Consider the following 17,732-nt stretch of genomic DNA (forward strand, 5'->3'; position numbering starts at 1 on the left):
TCAAAACAACCCAACCGCTGGATCAAAACAACCCAACCGCTGGGTCAAAACAACCCAACCGCTGGATCAAAACAACCCAACCGCTGGGTCAAAACAACCCAACCGCTGGTTCAAAACAACCCAACCGCTGGGTCAAAACAACCCAACCGCTGGTTCAAAACAACCCAACCGCTGGGTCAAAACAACCCAACCGCTGGTTCAAAACAACCCAACCGCTGGGTCAAAACAACCCAATAGCTGGGTTTGTCCCTTTGTAACCCAGCGCTGGGTTATATTTAACCTAGCATTTTTTAGAGTGTACTGTAATTCACAATTACACCAGACGAGGGCACGCTCGATCTGTTTTAACATCGAAGTGCCATCACTGCACCGCCACCAGAGCTGGGTAGATTATTTACAAATTAAATTGTAATCTGTTACTGATTCCAAATGACAGGACAAAAATGGTAGTTAGTAACGTAATCTATTACATTACACATTTTAGGTAATATAATCAGACTACTTTTTGATTTCCTTTAGATTACTTTTGACCTAACTCATTCATCATATTGTTTTAAATAGTATAATCCTGTACCATAATGATGTAAAAATACAAAGAGTAAGAAAATATATTCTATTCATTGTAATTAACAACATGAAGTGCATTAAACATTAGATTACATCGAGGTTTCCCAAACTGGGGTTTGTAAAGGAACTGCAGGGGGTTTGTGAGTTTAATGAAAAGATAAAAATTAATTATATCATAAAAATGTAAAATTAAAATAAATCATTTTAAAATAACATCAATCAAAATAAAACATTTACTAAAAAAGATTACATTTTGTGTTTACCTGCATGCCATGTGACCATTAACCGTGAACATGCAAATGTGATACTTAATTATTAAATATTTAGTTTAAAATCTCAGAGGTACTTCAAGTAAATATATTAGGAGAAAGAGGTTCAGATGACAAAAAGTTTGGGAATGTCTGCATTACATGTAAATAAGAAACAACGTGAATTTTTGCATTTTAATGTGTTTGAAAGACAAAAGCCTTCTAATGCATGGTTAAATAACCTACGGAGTGATAATTCAAATAAAAATGAACGTGTTCATCAGTAGTTGATGCAATGTTGAAACACTTCTTAAACCTGAAATGATTTCAGTAAATCCAGTGGTCAAATGCTGTATAGCCACCTGACTAATGACGAGTCTATGTGAAGGTCCACAAAACTGGAAGACTTTCTGAGTGTATATAAGCAGTAGGCTATTTTAGAAAGGAAAAATCAAAAGATGAAAAAGAAGAATTAGGGAGAATCAATAAATTATGAATAATTTATTGCTATTGTGTGAATAATATGTAATCATGTAAAAATAACTGTAGTCTGATTACGAGTATTTTAAAATGTAATTTAATCTAATTACAAGAACTTTATTTTTGGAATCTGATTACGTAATCCAGTTACTGACCCAGCTCTGCTAAAGCTATTCCTCTTACTCTTGTTCATCTTGTTAAAAGTCATATTCACTATAACTCTACAATACTGACAAAACCAAAATTAATTTTAAAACGGTCTTGAACTGATTGATAAAAAATGCAATAACAAACATATTTGTATTGTTTTCCAAAAACAAAATAAAATAACACCTAGAGGAAAATTCTTTTGGAACTCTATTATTGATAATATTAAGTGGAAGACTGCTTGGTTAATCCCCTTTAAATATTGTATCAATAACAAAACTAAAGAAATCTACCCTGTTAAAGCAATAATTTCAAGATACTCTGATATTGATGATTTATGCTCCTTTTGTAAAAATAAGAAAGAGGTGTTATCACATTTATTTTTTGATTGTAAAATTACCCACAATGTTTGGAAGGAATTGGCAGAATTTATTTTTAATCTAGTAAAGGATAAATACTGTTTTTCTTTAAAGGATATTATTGTGTACTATGAAAACAATGTTAACAAAGGTCTTGAATACATTGTTAATTTATTCACATTGCTGGCAAAATTTTATATACATAAACAAAACTGCTTAAATTCAACCCCAATATTTAAAGTATTTTTAGTGGAATTTGATTGTTTTATATCTTCTCTGAAATTGTTACAAAACAAAAAGTCATTAACATGTTTAAAATATTATGACATTATTTTCCGTTCCCGTTACTAATTAATGTCACACTTTGTATAGCACTGACTGTCTTATGCTATGCTCTGTTTGTTATTTGTTCTATTTTCATAAAAAAATAAAAATAAAAATAAAAACTACCCAGCTCTGCACTCTCGCGTGATTGGCACATTTGCTCTTATGTCGGTTAATGGTCGCATGACATGCAAGTAAAAAAATAAAATACTTTTCTTAAGCTTTTTATATTTTGATTGTTTTTATTTTTGAATTGTTTATTTTAATTTCAAATTTTTAGGATTTAGTTAATTATTAGTTTTTCTCCGACACTCTGCGGTAGACGGTTGACTGGAGTTTTGTGTTTCTTACCGATCCGGCGATCTGTTCAAACAGTCTCCTCAGGCCCTTCTCCTCATCTGTCTCCTCCTCAGGTGGGTTCGGCTTGGGTGGCTTCACAGATCAGATAGAAACACACACACACACACACACACACACACACAACATCAGTACATGCCGAACTATTTATGTCCAGTAAACGAGTCTTTCCCAGCTCGCAGAGAGACTCTAAAATGAACCATGAACCGACTCACATCTGGCAGATCTGCTTGAATGGTGTTTCCCATCTCACTGCAAACACAAAACACATTACATTGTACAGTTATTTGGTGTAAAAATAAATCTACGGGATATAATGAGTATACATTTGAGTATACTACCTCACTGACCACCATCTGACTAATAATAAATGTTAGTTTCTGTTATTTGAGTTTTATTTTATGGAAATATACTGTATTTCCAAAATGCACTGAAGCACTATAGTTCACTATAGTTATATATAATACATATATATGAATATAGTGATGATCATATATTTTAGACTGCCAGTGAAATACATATATACACACATATGCACACACTAAGATTATTTGTGATTAATGCCTTTCGGTCTGTCCATCAAACAAAGTTATATGACGTATAGTGCAATACAATGCTATGAGTCGTTTAAACTACTTTCATAATACTTATATGGTGCATTTTTGTGTTTTCTGGACATGTTCACTATGAAAAGAGCTGCATGAAGAATTTTTTATTTTTTTATTTTTTTTTATCTCCTTTTGTGGTCACAGAAAAAATAACAGCATTTGAGTTTTGGGAGACATGAGTAACTGTGAGTAAACTTTTGTTTTTAGGTGAAATTTTGTTTTAAAATCTGCACTGTAAAAAAATGATTGTGATTTTAACAGTAAAAAAAAACTGGTTAACAGAAAGTTTCCATACTATATTTGGTGAATGAATGTAATTAAATTTAATGTAATTTTACAGTAAAATGCTGTTAAAAATACGGTTTTTGGAAGTGAAAAAGAAAAAGTCATTGTATAATTTACAGTGAAAAACCGTAAATTGACACTCCCAGAATTCCCTGCATGACACTTAATATTTGATGTTTTTTTGTTGAAATAACATGTTTCTTAGTTTTTTCTTATCAGTTGTGTACACTAGGGTTTAATCTTACATCTAATGTTGTTAAATTAATGTTTATAGCATTATTTCAGTATCATGTGTGTCACCATGATGGGCTTTAGTGTTTGTGTGAATGACACTGTGTGCACCTTCTATATATAAGTATTGTCCTCCTCAGCTCGTAGAAAAGCTGTTTGTGATGAGCTTTGGTTCATCATGTGACTTTCTCATCACCACCAGTTTTTGGTGGTTATCAGTGCTTTACAATGGTTCAAAACAGATATTAGTACTTCAATATGTTGGTTTATTAACATTACATCAGTTAATGAAATACGGTATTTTATTGTGAATTTAAGTTAAGTCTGTAAAACCTAAAATGTTGCTACCATATTTTTTACGGTGAAGTTCTGGCAACCACAGCTGCCGGTATTTTACCGTAAATGTCACAGATTTTTTTTTTTACAGTGTGGCTGATAACACTGGAGAGTATTTGCATGGACATACATGGCTCCAGCTTTGTTCTCTGAGAAGATCCGGATTAGGAAATCGGCCTCATGGTGCGGCTGGAAGGTGGTGGGCACCAGCAGGTAGTTTCCTGGCGGCATTCTGAAGCGTTCGGACACCTCCCTCATGTTGACGTAAGAACGGCTCCGTGCTTTGGAGCCATTGTAACGGAAAAAGTCCTTCCCCTGGTGGTCTTGATCATCAGGAGCCTATGGGTACAGTAAGTGAGCAGGTCAGACTTCAGTGGAGCGAGAGGCACTACAAGAAGTTTTCCAAACCCATCTTCCAATACAGCATTATATTTCTCTCACATCGTAAATGGCAAAGCCAATGGTCTCCAGGTCAAGCCCTTCTTTCCTGAGCCGACGGCGGTTCTTCTGCAACAGGGCCACAATGACGCTGCACAGCTTGTCTCCATCATCTGGATGGTCCAGACGAAGCTTAAACTGCGGGTTTGTCCAGAATGTGTCTGAGAAGGGAAAATTGAGATCAAGAAGAACACAAATATAGGCCTAAGCAACTCTAAATAGTGAAAATGCTGGGCCTCGTGTATAATCAACAGCATGGATTAGCATGCAAACTTTTATGATGAAATCTATGTGAAGTTTGCTACGTGACACTGACCGATGTAGTTCCTGCAGCCGCCAGCAGTAGAGCCCCTGATCCAGTTGCCCTCAAACAAATTCACTTCCCACTTCTTCCTAACATCGTCCGACAGAGAATCTGCGGTCAGGTTACAGATCTCGATTTTATCGTAGTTGGCTTTGAAGTCCCCAAACTCGATCCTGCAACACAACAAATCATGTTAGTTCACACCACACATCTGAATGAGCTCACTGAATCAGATCATACTGATTCTCATGTGAAAGTGACTCTTAATGAGGAATCAGTCTTGTGTGAACTGGACTCGATATCTGATGGGTCGTACGTACCAGAACTCGCCATCATCCAGGGAATTGTGCAGGAGTCGTGTCTTCTCTGAACTGTCAATGGCGTTCCATTCCCTGGAGCTGAAAGATGAGATTTAAAGAAAGATCAGTAATGAAATAATAAAAAGTTGCCTCAATTGGGGAAGCCTGTGGCTCTTTTTTCCTACATAATAAATGACTTGCCCCTCAGTGCACACAGACGAAATGCAATAACAATCGCTGTCATGTTATCTTGCATTTGGAAGTGGATGCTTGATGTTTGGGAACGCAGTTCTAGGAAGTAATTATACCAAATCATTTGGATTTTACAATCTGTTGAGGCAAAGTCACGTGAGTTTTTTGTGCATCCATGAATTTATTTGGTAAATGTGTTTCCATCATAGTTTATCCGCATGTTTTCTTATTGAATTGAAAAAAATTATCCACCTCATTTGAACGTTTTTTTATGCACAGTTTAGGATTTTAGGTCTTGCTGTTCACATCCAGCTTTTTTCATGCAATCTCCCAAAATTCGCATTAAGAATTGGTTGGAAACATAGGTAATGACACAAAATCTGTATGATGTTTTTTACTGATTACTATTATGAGTTTTTGATCATATTTGTGACCCTGGACCACAAAACCAGTCATAAGGGTACATTTTTTCAAAATTGAGATTATACATCATCTGAAGGCTGAATAAATAAGCTTTCCATTGATGTATGGTTTGTTAGGATAGGACAAGATTTGACCGAGATACAACTATTTGAAAATCTGGAATTTGAGGGTGCAAAAAAATACAGAGAAAATTGCCTTTAAAGCTGTACAAATAAAGGTCATAGCAATGTATATTACTAATCTAACTAAAAAGTTTTTATATATTTATGGTAGTGTAAATGGAAATGGTGTAAATGGAAATTTACAAAATATCTTCATGGAACATGATCTTTATCACTAATTACAAGTGCGTAATTTTTGGAATCTGATTTATTTAATGATTTTTGGCATAAAAGAAAAATCGATAATTTTGACCCATTCAATGTATTTTTAGTTATTGCTACAAATATACCCGTGCTACTTAAGACTGCTTTTGTGGTCCAGGGTCACATTTAATAAATGGACTTCATTCAGGTGTCACCATTAGTGGACGCTTACTTGTCGCTCCAGGGTCCGTTCCACTCAACCTGACCCCAGGGGTTACGAACACGAATCAGCTGGACCTTTGCTCCTCTGTAGTTGACCTGAGGACACAAGATGAAAGAGATAAAGACAAAATAAAAGTGTGAATCTGAGCAAAAAAAGAGAGATGATGACAATTAACATCTCGCTTGAATGAGGTTTGCTGTTGTTACCTCCTCTACTCCAGTGATGGAATAAGCGTGGCCTTTAACCAGACCAGTAGTGGTTTGGGCTTCAGATTCAGCAGAATTTGTGATCTAGTGATACGAAAACAATCATCTGGAATTCAGAAACAACAGAATGTGCTATACATCTCACTTTGAGTCCAACAAAGCTTCGCTTACATCGATGGAGCAGCCAAGCATTGATCCTCTCTCCACGGCTTTCTTGAGGATGAGGAAGAGGTTGCTGGGGGGGCTCTTCGTCTCGTACATCTCGCCCACGCCGCCCGTGAAGTCCTCCATCGCCTCCATGGTGCTTCCTCCTTTCAGGGATTCATAGCTGCCGTTCAGCCTGTGAGAGACGCACAGGAGATGATTGACTTACACAAACAGGTTTGACGCCTCAAAGCTAGATATGACAAGACGTCAAGGCGTATCTTGTTTTGTAAACTCAAGTGCATACTTGGCATAGGCCTTCTCCAGAAGTGCACTCCAGAACTCAGTTTGGTCAGCGGAGTGGACGAACACCAGGTTGCTCCTCACACACGGGAGTCGGTCGTCCACCACCACATCCAGCCATTTATTATGCTGCCAGAACTGCACAACAGGGTGAGTTTGGTTAGGGGTCAAGGTCATTGGGAAATTGTAGAGTGTTCAGAGAGTGGGACTCACCTGGAAATGGAAGATTCCAGCGTAGCCGCGATCGAAGCCCTGATCATGTGGTACGACCCTCCTCAGCGTGTCCTCATGGAGGGTCAGGGAGGCAATCGCTGCCAACAACCAGCAGTCTCCTGCATGGTCATACATGCATGGAGATCATATTATGATCAGTATTAATGCATCACAGTTTTGGGGGTAACGCATTATAAAAGTAACACAAGTTACGTAATCAGGTTACTTTTTCAAATAAGTAGCATAAGTTACTTTTTTCCCCCATTTATCACTGACATTTCTCCTGTCCACATGTTGAGAGAAATTGTGAGTGAGGTGCAGAGACAGAGCTTTTGGTGTTTCACTTTTCACTTTTGGTGTGAAAGGGCCCTTAAAGTTGCCAAAAATATAAATTTGGGGGTTTTTGTTATTAAAAACAAATAAGCAAGATCAGCCCAGGTGACAAAAAGTAACGCAAAAGTAATGTAATGCATTACTTTTCATAAAGAGTAACTAACGCAATTAGTTACTTTTTCATGGAGTAAAGCAATTATCGTAATGCATCACTTTTAAAAGTAACTTTCCCCAACACTGATGCATCATTTTATTCTTTGGTCATTGGAAGTGTTTTGCTCAGATTTGGGTTTCATTTAGTCATAAACCACTTGAGTAACCTGAAATGACAGGACAGCATACCCAGTTGCCCCTGACAGATGTCTGTCCTGGTGGCTCCTCCTGTGATGAATTTTGGGTCTTTGCAGATTTCCTGAATTTGAACAGATCAGGGAAAAATATCAGTCGGTCAAATCAAATAACATAATGTCCATCCGTTACGCTATCCATTTATCCATCCACCTCGCAGATTTGCTGAATTTAAACAGATCAAAAAAAAAATCAATAGATCAAAAACCATCCATCCATTTTTAGAAATGTTTTGGATGCAATAATGACAGAAGAGTTGGTTACTGTAGGTCGTTTGTACAACAGCATTTTAAATTTGAACTATTTTTAAGGACATTTCGAGAAGGTACAACACATCACATGATCTGCCGTTACTGTAGATCTAATGAAGTGGTTGATTAGAGACAGAGGGAGACGTGTGAACGCCCATGATGCCTGTGTGAGGTGTGTTTGCATTCTAACACAAGCCCACACTCTTCACGCGCTGCATATCTAAGGTCGCTCTGCAGGAACGCCCTGGAATGAAATGCAGATGTAGTTTCATTCAGAGGTCCTTAAAGTTTTACAAGCGTGAAAGAGGGGTGTGGATCCTCTTATATCATTTGTCACCACTGATAACCTGTTCTCTAAACTCAACCCAGTAGTCTATTTCCAACTGAATAAAACCTACATTCCACAACCACTTTCCATTCGATCACTCAAGACTAAATAAACAATGCGCATTCTGTGCATGCCACAATTCCATTTGCATTCCTGACCTGCTGCATGGCTTCATGACAAGTACTTTATGCACAAATATGACCTCTGTTTCGATGTTACACATTGACACTCGAAGGAAGGTGAAATGTCAGGCAATAGAGCACTGGTGTGTTCATAAGGCGAGCAGCCTGGTTGATTTGAGGCCTGGAATTATTCTGAAAACTTGCATGACGGGTTTTAAAGTGCCATAATCGCATTCTAAAATATGCAAATTGTACACAAAATTAGAAGTCATGTGTCATAAAGGTCAAAAATCGAATTTGGAATGTACGTAATACTTCAGGGAAACCATTAGTAATTACTAACCATAAAAATCATCTAACATCCATCCATAAATGAACATGAGGAGCATCACAGAGAAGGAAATGCCTCACCCCATCCAAAAACAGGATTTTTTAAACATTAATAAATGCCCTTTGAATATAAAATGAGCAGTTAGGGCACTATTTAGTGCCTTTTCTGCCAGATAAGTGACTGAATTCAGAATTTTGTCCTATACTTTAGTATTGAGATAAAGATAGTTCCACACATTTGTCAACTTTATGCTATATAGATTACATCGGACCCCATCAAATTCACCCACACTTCCCTCTGTAGTGCCAATTTATACGAAAGAAAAAAAACATTTAGGGTTATCCACTACACTATGAGATCTTGCTCCATCAAATCCAGCTGGTTTGTCATGCGAGTGACATCTCATTTATTTGGGTGATCAAGTGTTGGTTGATTTTGCAGTAACTTATTCCAGTCAAAAATGCATAAATGTGCCAGATTACCCAATTCATCCTACTCTAATTACTGCATGCACCTTATCCAGGTGTCAAAAATGAGCGTAAATGTCATCTTGCAGCATCATGCATACTGCGGGTCACTTACCCCGGGCCTCTTCCATTCAAAGTTAACCGGGACCCTCTGGCTGTAGAAGAGCGAGTCGTCCACAGCTGGGAAATCTGGATCCTCAAACAGCTTCCCCCTTTGCAAACACTCCTGGCGGAGCTGTTCAAACGTCTTTCCGTCCGCTTGTGTGCTCTCCACTAGGGCCGCCTGCTTAGAACCACTCGGCAGAGTCACACTGTAGGGCATCTTCAAACCGGCCGCAAGCCAAGCTCCAAAACCACAGACAGCACACTCGTGACGTGACGCTCGTCTGGAGCAGTAAGCTTGTGTTTGAGTGTGTATGAGATAAATTCAGCCACTCTGGCCGACGGACAGGCTCGGCAGGTTGGCGTCACGCCCATCAAGAGCAGAACTGGTTTGGGTGAAAGCAGCCCACGCCTGTGTGTGAGGAAGTGGATCGGATCCTGCTTGAGAACTTTACTATGGTAACATCAGAAATGAGATCCAGGCAGCCATGAAATGTTACAAAAATATATTTACAAATATCAGAATGATGCAAAAAAAAATGTAAGGAAGCAAACAATACAAAAGTCATGTTTTTCTTCACGGGTAAAGACAAACATCCCATGATTGTGTTGTTGACCACCAGGGACACAAAAGAAAATTTCAAACAGAGAAACTTAACTTGCTTTGTACAAAACTAAGTGCAGGGTTGTGAAATCAGAATCAAGGAAACACATCATTCAGTCCACCCATAAGTTAAGCTGTTCAACAGGCTACAAAAGACAAACTGTGGCATCTAAATTAATCATTTGTTTTTTCTTGAGCTTTCCTGGGGAAGTTTTTGTTGTAGTAAAACTAAACTCAATCCCTAGTGATTGCGGGAATAAAAGCTAGGATGAAGGTATTGATGTTGCTTCATCAGGACGGTTTTTCCCATCCAAAGTAGGATGTATCCAGTTTATCTGGCTTCCTGGTGAATGTCCAGGAGAAGTGTTGGATGTACTTTCAGAATTACCTTTATAAACATATGCCATCAACAAAACAACAGCAACGGTACAACAGAAATGAGTTGAACTGAAAGATACAAACATGGAAATAATGAGCTAACTTTTTTCAGGAAAAAATATAATATCTAATATTTACATCTCTATGAAAACAGCAGGCTGCACCTCTGTCCTTTAGAGGCATCAACATACATCATAACAAAAATGAGCCAAAACATCACCAACACTCTCACTTTACAAAACACAACGGGGGAATCTCACGAAAACCCATCAAGAACATGTCCAGGCCATATTTACCAAAAAAACTAAAACTAGAAGAAAATAAAGCCTATTAAGATTGTTTGTGTTGTGCCATTAATTGTAGGCCAATTGTCACCCAAATTCTTATTGTAATAATAATAAATGGAAATCAATGTAGTATTTGTTGTACTTCCTATTTTAAAAAAATACTGCAAATTATGAATTTATAAATATTTATTGAACTACTTTTTCCATTTATGCAGAATTATTTCAGTTACTTTATCACACCACTGATCTATTAACAATTATCCTTTTTATTGCAAAACGTCTAGATGCATTAAAGAAAAGAAACTTAAGTGCTTAATTATTTAGCTGAATCAACAAATTAAGGGCAATACAACAAATACCACCCTGATAAATACTTTACCATTCAAATAGCATCTCATTGTTTTTTTTGTTTTTTGCATTACAGTGATAAGAACTTTTTTTATAGAAATAACGTCACAATGCAAAAAGATCATTTATGGTGCTAAATGGCTTTATTTTACTTACAAGGTGAATTCAGGTAAACTGGGACGCATTTTGCCATTGAGTGACCCAATTATCCCGAATTAGTCCTAATTATTTCATCTGATGATTTTGGGGTGAAATATGACCCGGACGTGTTTTGTTGAGATTGACCCACACACACACATTCTCACTGTTCCTGTTTCTCCAGCGCAGTGCCCGTCACCAGCAGCAGGTTGCAGGCCATGAACTGCACATTGAGGATGTTGCTAGTGCTGCCCGTGTACTGTCCAATCAGCTCGCTGCTGGAGCCGTCGGTGGGGGCGCTGCCGTGGGCGCTGCGTATGTCCCACACCCGCACCGAGTTGTCCATGGAGGCGGAGGCCACCAGACTGCTGTCCTGGCTGAAGGAGAGGCTGGTGATGCTGTCAGTGTGACCCCGCAGGTCTTTGAACAGGCTGCCGGACGCCAGGTCCCACAGCTTCAGTCTCTGGTCCTCTCCGGCCGAGGCCAGGTACTTGCCGTTGGGCGAGAAGGCGAGCGACAGCACGGGCCCGCGGTGCCCGGTGAACAGCCTCACGGACGCCCCCTGCTGCGTGCTCCACAGGCGCACGGTTTTATCCGTGGAGCCCGTCGCCACGTAGTTGGAGTTGGGGTGGAATTTGACGCAGTCGACGTCGGAGAGGTGTCCGGCGTACAGACGCAGCGGATAGGTGCGCGCGAAGCTCCAGAGGCGCGCGGTGCGGTCGTGGGACGCCGTGGAGAAGTACAGGCTGCAGGGACTGACGTCCACGTCCCAGACGGGGTAAGTGTGGCCGCGGTACAGGACGGTGTTCGTGAAGCTGTTCAGGTCCCAGAAGCGAACGGTGGAGTCCTCTGAACAGGACAGCAGGCCGGAGCCGTCCGTCAGGAACGCAGTGCGGTACACGGGGCCGCTGTGAGCGCGCAGGGTCTTTATCTCACTGCCTGAGTCATCCTCATCATCTGCCTGATGACAAACAAAGACACGTGTGAATAACTGCGCTTTATGCAGTCCTGCAACGCCTCCAGCGCCGCCTCGTTCTGAGGTAACCCAGCCGTGACCTCCACACGCTCCGCCCCCTCCGACCCATTCCCCGCAGTCCATGCAGCAGAGGAAGAGGAAGTGGAGGTAGTGTTTCCTGCTCCTATGCCTGCGCTGTACAGCTGGTAGTCGGTTCGGCGCGCTGCTGTCACCTCCACCTAAGACAACATGTGAGTAATGATACTAATTACAAAGAAAACAAAGCCCTTTGTGATGTAGGTCAACTGGTTTTCTTTGACTAATCCCCTCGCTGAATTCAGTTCTTGGTGATTTGAAGAGGCTCATACCTGCACATGTGTGCTGAGCGCCCAGCAGATGGCGCTGTTGTCGTCGCTCTGCAGGTAACGCAGCAGGTAGTTGTACGCTTGATCCGTCAGATGCACCACATACTTGTGATCCAGGAGCGAGCAGAGTTTAGGGTTTGAGGTCACATCCTGGAAGGACAAAAAAAAAAGTTCCGGTCCTCGATTCTGATTGGCTGAGCCGCGTTCGAAGCTGTTGTAAATTACTCTACAAACATACACCTTTGTTTACTTCTGTGTGTTGCTCGGCAACCACTTTGTTGGAACCACAACCTTTTCTGAGGAACTACATTGTTTGGTGGAAGAACACTGTTTTGAAACCTAACTACGTATATGGAATAACCGTTTTATAAAATCAATAAGCCACGTGAAGCCGTGGTTTACAGTGAATTTATAACAGCTAAGGGGGTTTTACTCTGCTTCGCGTCTAACAACGCCCCTTAGCTGTTATAAATTCACTGTAAACCATGGCTTCCTGGGGCTTATTGCTTTATTTTATAGTGAGAGAGAAGTAAAAAATATCAAGCAAATAGTGTAAATATTTATTTACTTTTTATATTTTATTTACTTGTATTTTAACTCAGCTATTACATTTACTTATATTTATTTGTAAATTAGTTTTTTGATTTGTGTATATTTTATATATAATTAGAAAAAAATTATATATATATATATATATATATATAAAGGCGGGGCATAGAGGAGAAACAATGTACAGTATGTGGAAAATAATGTGTTTTTTTAACTTTAAACCGCATAAACACATTTCATTACACCAAATACACAAAATAATGTTCTTTTTAGCAGCATCATATGACCCCTTTAAAAAAGTGTATATTTAATAAATCAAAGTATATCTGACCTGCATTTTACGTTTTTAATTTATCAATTAGTTATTTTCAATCAAACTGACCTCACTTGTTTACTATAGTATATATTATATAAATTGAATAACTGAACATCACTCCATATGATGGGGTCATGTGACAAAGTAGTACACTATTGTTTGACACATTTATTGTGGCATAATTCCCACTGTTATGCTAATTATGTTTTTAATTTACGTTTACAGTGTGCACTACAAAGTATTCAGAAAGCAGTACACTAATATTTCATTGTAAACATTGGCTTTCTCTCTTAGTTTGCTAACACAGGAAGCAGCTTTAGTGCTAATGTAACAATTAAGAACAAAATTTGTGCATATGGTGAGTAACTGATGCTTTACTGATGCATTAAAAATCTGTGCCACAAAGAATGATAGCAAATCAAGTTTGGTCAGTCTCATCATAAACAACTTTTTAATGGTAAAGTAACTGACCTGAGGCGTGACGACTCCTCGTAGCAGGTCTACCATGGCTTTCTGCTCAGGGTCCTGCTGGAAGAATGAGTGGAAGCGATTGTAAAACGAGTCTACCGCCCCCTTCAGGCCACACCGCGCCATGTCCAGGTGCAGGTAGAGGAAGAGCGGAAACAAGACGCCGCTCACCTCCTTCACTAACGGTGCTTCTGCCTCTGAAACAGAGAAAACAGCTGTTAAACCCAGATGTCATATGGATTAAAGCATTAGGAGCATGTGTCTGTCATCTCTCACCCTGCAGGAAAGAGCGCAGTCTGGAGAACTGGGTCTCATACTGCTGCGGGACTGACTGACACGGGGCTGCGGACACCACATTCGCACAGCTGGACTCCGTCTGAACTGCACACGCCAGAAAGAGAGAGACGAGATGAGCATCGCTGTTACTATCGTTTAGAGTTAGCCATGTTCATATAAAGAGGATTCACCCGTCAGACTGGCTGCCATCTCCTCAGCAGACTGGGAGAGTTTGGCCCCCTTCAGAGACCCATCTGTGTCTATATACTGCCTCCTCTTCAGGTACTGGGTCACCGTATACTGGATCTGCTCCGTCCGCACCCGCTTCATCTCCTGATGGGAGACATGCAACACACAAACATAGTGTCATATATCTCTCTTCACAGCAGCCATTAATGGTGCGCAATGCGGGAAAAAATATCCAACATATAGACTAATGCTTGGATTCACAGCATTCACTTGAATCCTGTCTCAAAACACACCTGGGAATCATATCAATATGAATGTTTGACTCGATTTTGGGAAATCATAAGAATGCTTGAATATTTGATTCGATTTCGGGAAATCATAAGAGTGCTTGAATGAATATTTGATTCGATTTCAGGAAATCATAAGAAAATCATAAGAATGCTTGAATGAATATTTGATTCGATTTCAGGAAATCATAAGAATGCTAGAATATTTGATTCGATTTCAGGAAATCATAAGAATGCTAGAATATTTGATTTGATTTCAGGAAATCATAAGAATGCTAGAATATTTGATTCGATTTCAGGAAATCATAAGAATACTTGAATATTTGATTCGATTTCAGGGAATCATAAGAATACTTGAATATTTGATTCGATTTCAGGGAATCATAAGAATACTTGAATATTTGATTCGATTTCAGGGAATCATAAGAATGCTCGAATAATTTATTTGATTTTAGGGCATCATAAATTACATTTATTTGATTTCAGGGAATCATAAATTACATTTATTTGATTTCAGGGAATCATAAGAGTGCTCGAATATTTGAGTTGATTTCAGGGAATCATAAGAGTGCTCGATCATTCGATTCAACTCGGACGTTCAATTTCAACGCGTCTGTAATGTCTCAAATAGCTGCCTAGGTAGGTAACTCATTATGATTTGAGACACAGACAGGAAAAGCAGGTTAATTTCTGCGCCATGCAGCCACATATCAATTCATTAGTTATCTTCAGGTAAGATTTATGAAATAAATCAAGACTGCTCAGAATCCTGCAGGTCAAATATACGCGCGGCCTCAGTCACTGAGCTCATTCTCAAACTCTGATCTCAAATACACTCGACTCGCAGCGCTTTAGATCTGTTTTACAGTTTAGTAAAGCTGTTAAACACCTACTGCACGCTCCGTATATGACAGTCCTGGAGAAAAGCGCTGGTTTAAGCCATGAACGAGGAGTTCAGGAGAAGACTGCCGCCCCTCACCGCTGCTCACTCTTCTTCTGCGCCTCCACTGAGAGTGCGCTGGGTCCGCAGGCGCTACACTGCCATCTAGCGCAACGACCGCATATATAACCATAGATATTTTCGAAATTCCGTCGGCTAGCTTACTTTTTTGTATTTGTGTATTGATTTGTTTGTCTTATACATATATTTAAGTATGAAGTTGAAGATATAAAGACATGTTACCTTATATTAAATTATGGTAATTACATAATTAAATATTATTATAATTATAACATCATATTTATTAAGTCACGATCTTTTTAAATTAATAACTGTAAGGTGCACTTATTTTTATTTAATGAGACAGTTAAAATACATTTGCCTTGCAATGACCTTAAATTCACATCCCGTCAGTTAAAAATAAATAAATAAATACACATATATAAAATAAAAACATAAATAAGATCAAAATGTATACATAAATAAAAAGACAAATAATATTTTAAGTGTTATTTGTATTACTTATTATTATTATTAATATTATTGTTAAAAGTGAAGACTGATAAAGGAGAGATATGTTTTCGTTGTAGTTTAAAGTACAGAAATAAAGAAGAAATTATTTTTAATATAATGTTGAGATGGATACATTTTGGCGCAGACACACCTGAGTTATAATAATATGCAACATTTTACTAGTTAACATATTTAAATCTGAAACTACATTATCCCTTTATACTACTGCGAGAAATAGCCACCAATCCTAGTCGATGAGTGGTTTTCAAACGCTTGTTCTGTAACACTGACCCAGAATCAGTTTTATCGCAGATCAGCAGCAAGAGCGCATGCGCATTTGAATGACGCGCATTGTGTGCGCCTGACCGACTGTAGCGAGCGCGCGGTAAAAGGTTTCCAACGTTTATCGCGAATGAGTTTCCGTCCCTTGTAAACAGGCTGCCAGCCCAGTATGTTCACTCCCCGCGGCACACCGAGCTCAGGCCGCAGACAGGCGCCCCGGACCGGTGGTCGGAAGAGCGTGAGTGCCGTTCAGCCCGGGCTGCTGTTCTCTCCACGCCGCTCCGCTGTCACAGCCAGGTAAAACAGAGTAAACACACAGACGGGAGATGCTAAACTTACCATGCTACTATGCTTTTTTAAACATACACCACGATATTGTTTTCAGTACCAAATAAATACCATGGAAACGTTACATAAATATGATAATTCTTCAGCATTGTGTTACATGTGACAGTAACGTTACCGTCTGATACCGTCACGGTATTTTTGTAAAGTTTATTATAGAGTCTTGTAGTAAAATCAATTATTTAATTACATATAATTTTTAAATTAATTTCTTTATATTTAATATATTTTATTCTATTAATTATAAAATAATAAAGTAAGATATGTAATTTTCCTATTATTGTATCTGAATTTATTTTACATGTTTTGCAAATGTACAATAATTATGAAATTGTTCTTAACTTTAAAACAAATAGGCTTTTTTTTTTTAAAGAAAAAAAGGTAGCTTGTATAAATAAATTAAATAAAATCAGAATATGACCATTTATAGTTCACTTTATTTATTTTTATAGTTCACTTTATTATTTTTTTAATTGATTTGTGCATCTCTATTCTTTCTCCAGATCCACTCCCACCCGAGTTCAGAGTCATGCAGCCCTCGATTCGCATAATTTTGACATTCAGACTTTCGGATCATCTCTGCCTGTCAAAGTCATGGAGGCGCTGACCATGGCCGATGGTAAAGATTCGGGTCTTTAACTTTCAGGGATGCAAACTTGTCACCTTTCGGCGAAATTCGCAGTTTTGAATTCAAAATGGGTCATTTGTGTGATTTGTGTAGATCCAGTGGAATGACAAACGTGAGTGTAAAAAATTACGCGAGTGAATCCACTAAATTGTTCTGTGAGTCATTACTATGATTGACAGTAATAACTGTAGCAATGGACGAACTATCTAACAAACCGATGACAAAATAGAGCTGTGCATTAAGTCATTCAGGGTAACAAAACTACAGCAGCAACAAGTCTGTGTTGGCTGAATATATTTAGCACAGGGCTGTCCAAACTCGGTCCTGGAGGGTTTAGCAGCTTCTACAGTTAAAAATAAAACTTAAAGCACTCTTTTTGATGTGCTTTTTAAGGCAATGTTTAAAAAATTTAGTTTTTAAATTAAATCTCAAAATATTTAAAGGGGTCATATGACGTTGCTAAAAAGAACATTATTTTGTGTATTTGGTGTAATGCAATGTGTTTGTTTAAGGTAAAAAAAAAACACATTATTTCCCACATACTGTACATTATAGTTTCTCCTCTATGCCCCGCCTTTCTGAAATGCATC

At 38.6% G+C, this 17,732-nt stretch overlaps 3 protein-coding genes across 5 annotated transcripts in view; 1 reads left to right on the forward strand and 2 right to left on the reverse strand.

Annotated features, from left to right (window-relative positions):
- LOC107746105 (calpain-9-like) overlaps positions 1-10,704 on the reverse strand; it is a 14,025-nt gene extending 3,321 nt beyond the window's left edge. For all 3 annotated transcript variants that reach the window (XM_016560190.1, XM_016560188.1, XM_016560187.1), the window contains exons 1-13: positions 9,288-10,704; positions 7,668-7,737; positions 6,993-7,111; positions 6,784-6,917; positions 6,504-6,672; positions 6,333-6,416; positions 6,136-6,221; positions 5,005-5,082; positions 4,697-4,857; positions 4,384-4,541; positions 4,073-4,281; positions 2,698-2,734; positions 2,477-2,557 (exon numbers count right to left, since the gene is read on the reverse strand). In XM_016560190.1, coding sequence (XP_016415676.1) covers positions 2,477-2,557; positions 2,698-2,734; positions 4,073-4,281; positions 4,384-4,541; positions 4,697-4,857; positions 5,005-5,082; positions 6,136-6,221; positions 6,333-6,416; positions 6,504-6,672; positions 6,784-6,917; positions 6,993-7,111; positions 7,668-7,737; positions 9,288-9,494 — 1,593 coding nt within the window. In that variant the 5' untranslated portion in view covers positions 9,495-10,704. The remainder of the gene's footprint in view (positions 1-2,476; positions 2,558-2,697; positions 2,735-4,072; positions 4,282-4,383; positions 4,542-4,696; positions 4,858-5,004; positions 5,083-6,135; positions 6,222-6,332; positions 6,417-6,503; positions 6,673-6,783; positions 6,918-6,992; positions 7,112-7,667; positions 7,738-9,287) is intronic.
- Positions 10,705-10,839: 135 nt separating this feature from the next.
- Positions 10,840-15,480, reverse strand: LOC107746126 (TAF5-like RNA polymerase II p300/CBP-associated factor-associated factor 65 kDa subunit 5L). Its single transcript, XM_016560223.1, has 7 exons — positions 15,328-15,480; positions 14,150-14,291; positions 13,959-14,063; positions 13,686-13,879; positions 12,353-12,499; positions 12,022-12,223; positions 10,840-11,986 (listed from the first exon to the last, which is right to left on the reverse strand). Exons 2-7 carry the CDS (start codon positions 14,286-14,288, stop codon positions 11,193-11,195), a joined length of 1,581 nt encoding a protein of 526 aa, XP_016415709.1. The 5' UTR covers positions 14,289-14,291; positions 15,328-15,480; the 3' UTR covers positions 10,840-11,192.
- A 729-nt stretch (positions 15,481-16,209) lies between these two features.
- nup133 (nucleoporin 133) overlaps positions 16,210-17,732 on the forward strand; it is a 13,624-nt gene continuing 12,101 nt past the window's right edge. Inside the window, exons 1-2 of the mRNA XM_016560224.1 lie at positions 16,210-16,466; positions 17,018-17,133. Coding sequence (XP_016415710.1) covers positions 16,339-16,466; positions 17,018-17,133 — 244 coding nt within the window. The 5' untranslated portion in view covers positions 16,210-16,338. The remainder of the gene's footprint in view (positions 16,467-17,017; positions 17,134-17,732) is intronic.

This window comes from Sinocyclocheilus rhinocerous, unplaced genomic scaffold, assembly GCF_001515625.1.
Source record: "Sinocyclocheilus rhinocerous isolate Xijiao unplaced genomic scaffold, SAMN03320098_v1.1 scaffold107, whole genome shotgun sequence".
In the NCBI taxonomy this organism is placed as follows: domain Eukaryota; kingdom Metazoa; phylum Chordata; class Actinopteri; order Cypriniformes; family Cyprinidae; genus Sinocyclocheilus; species Sinocyclocheilus rhinocerous.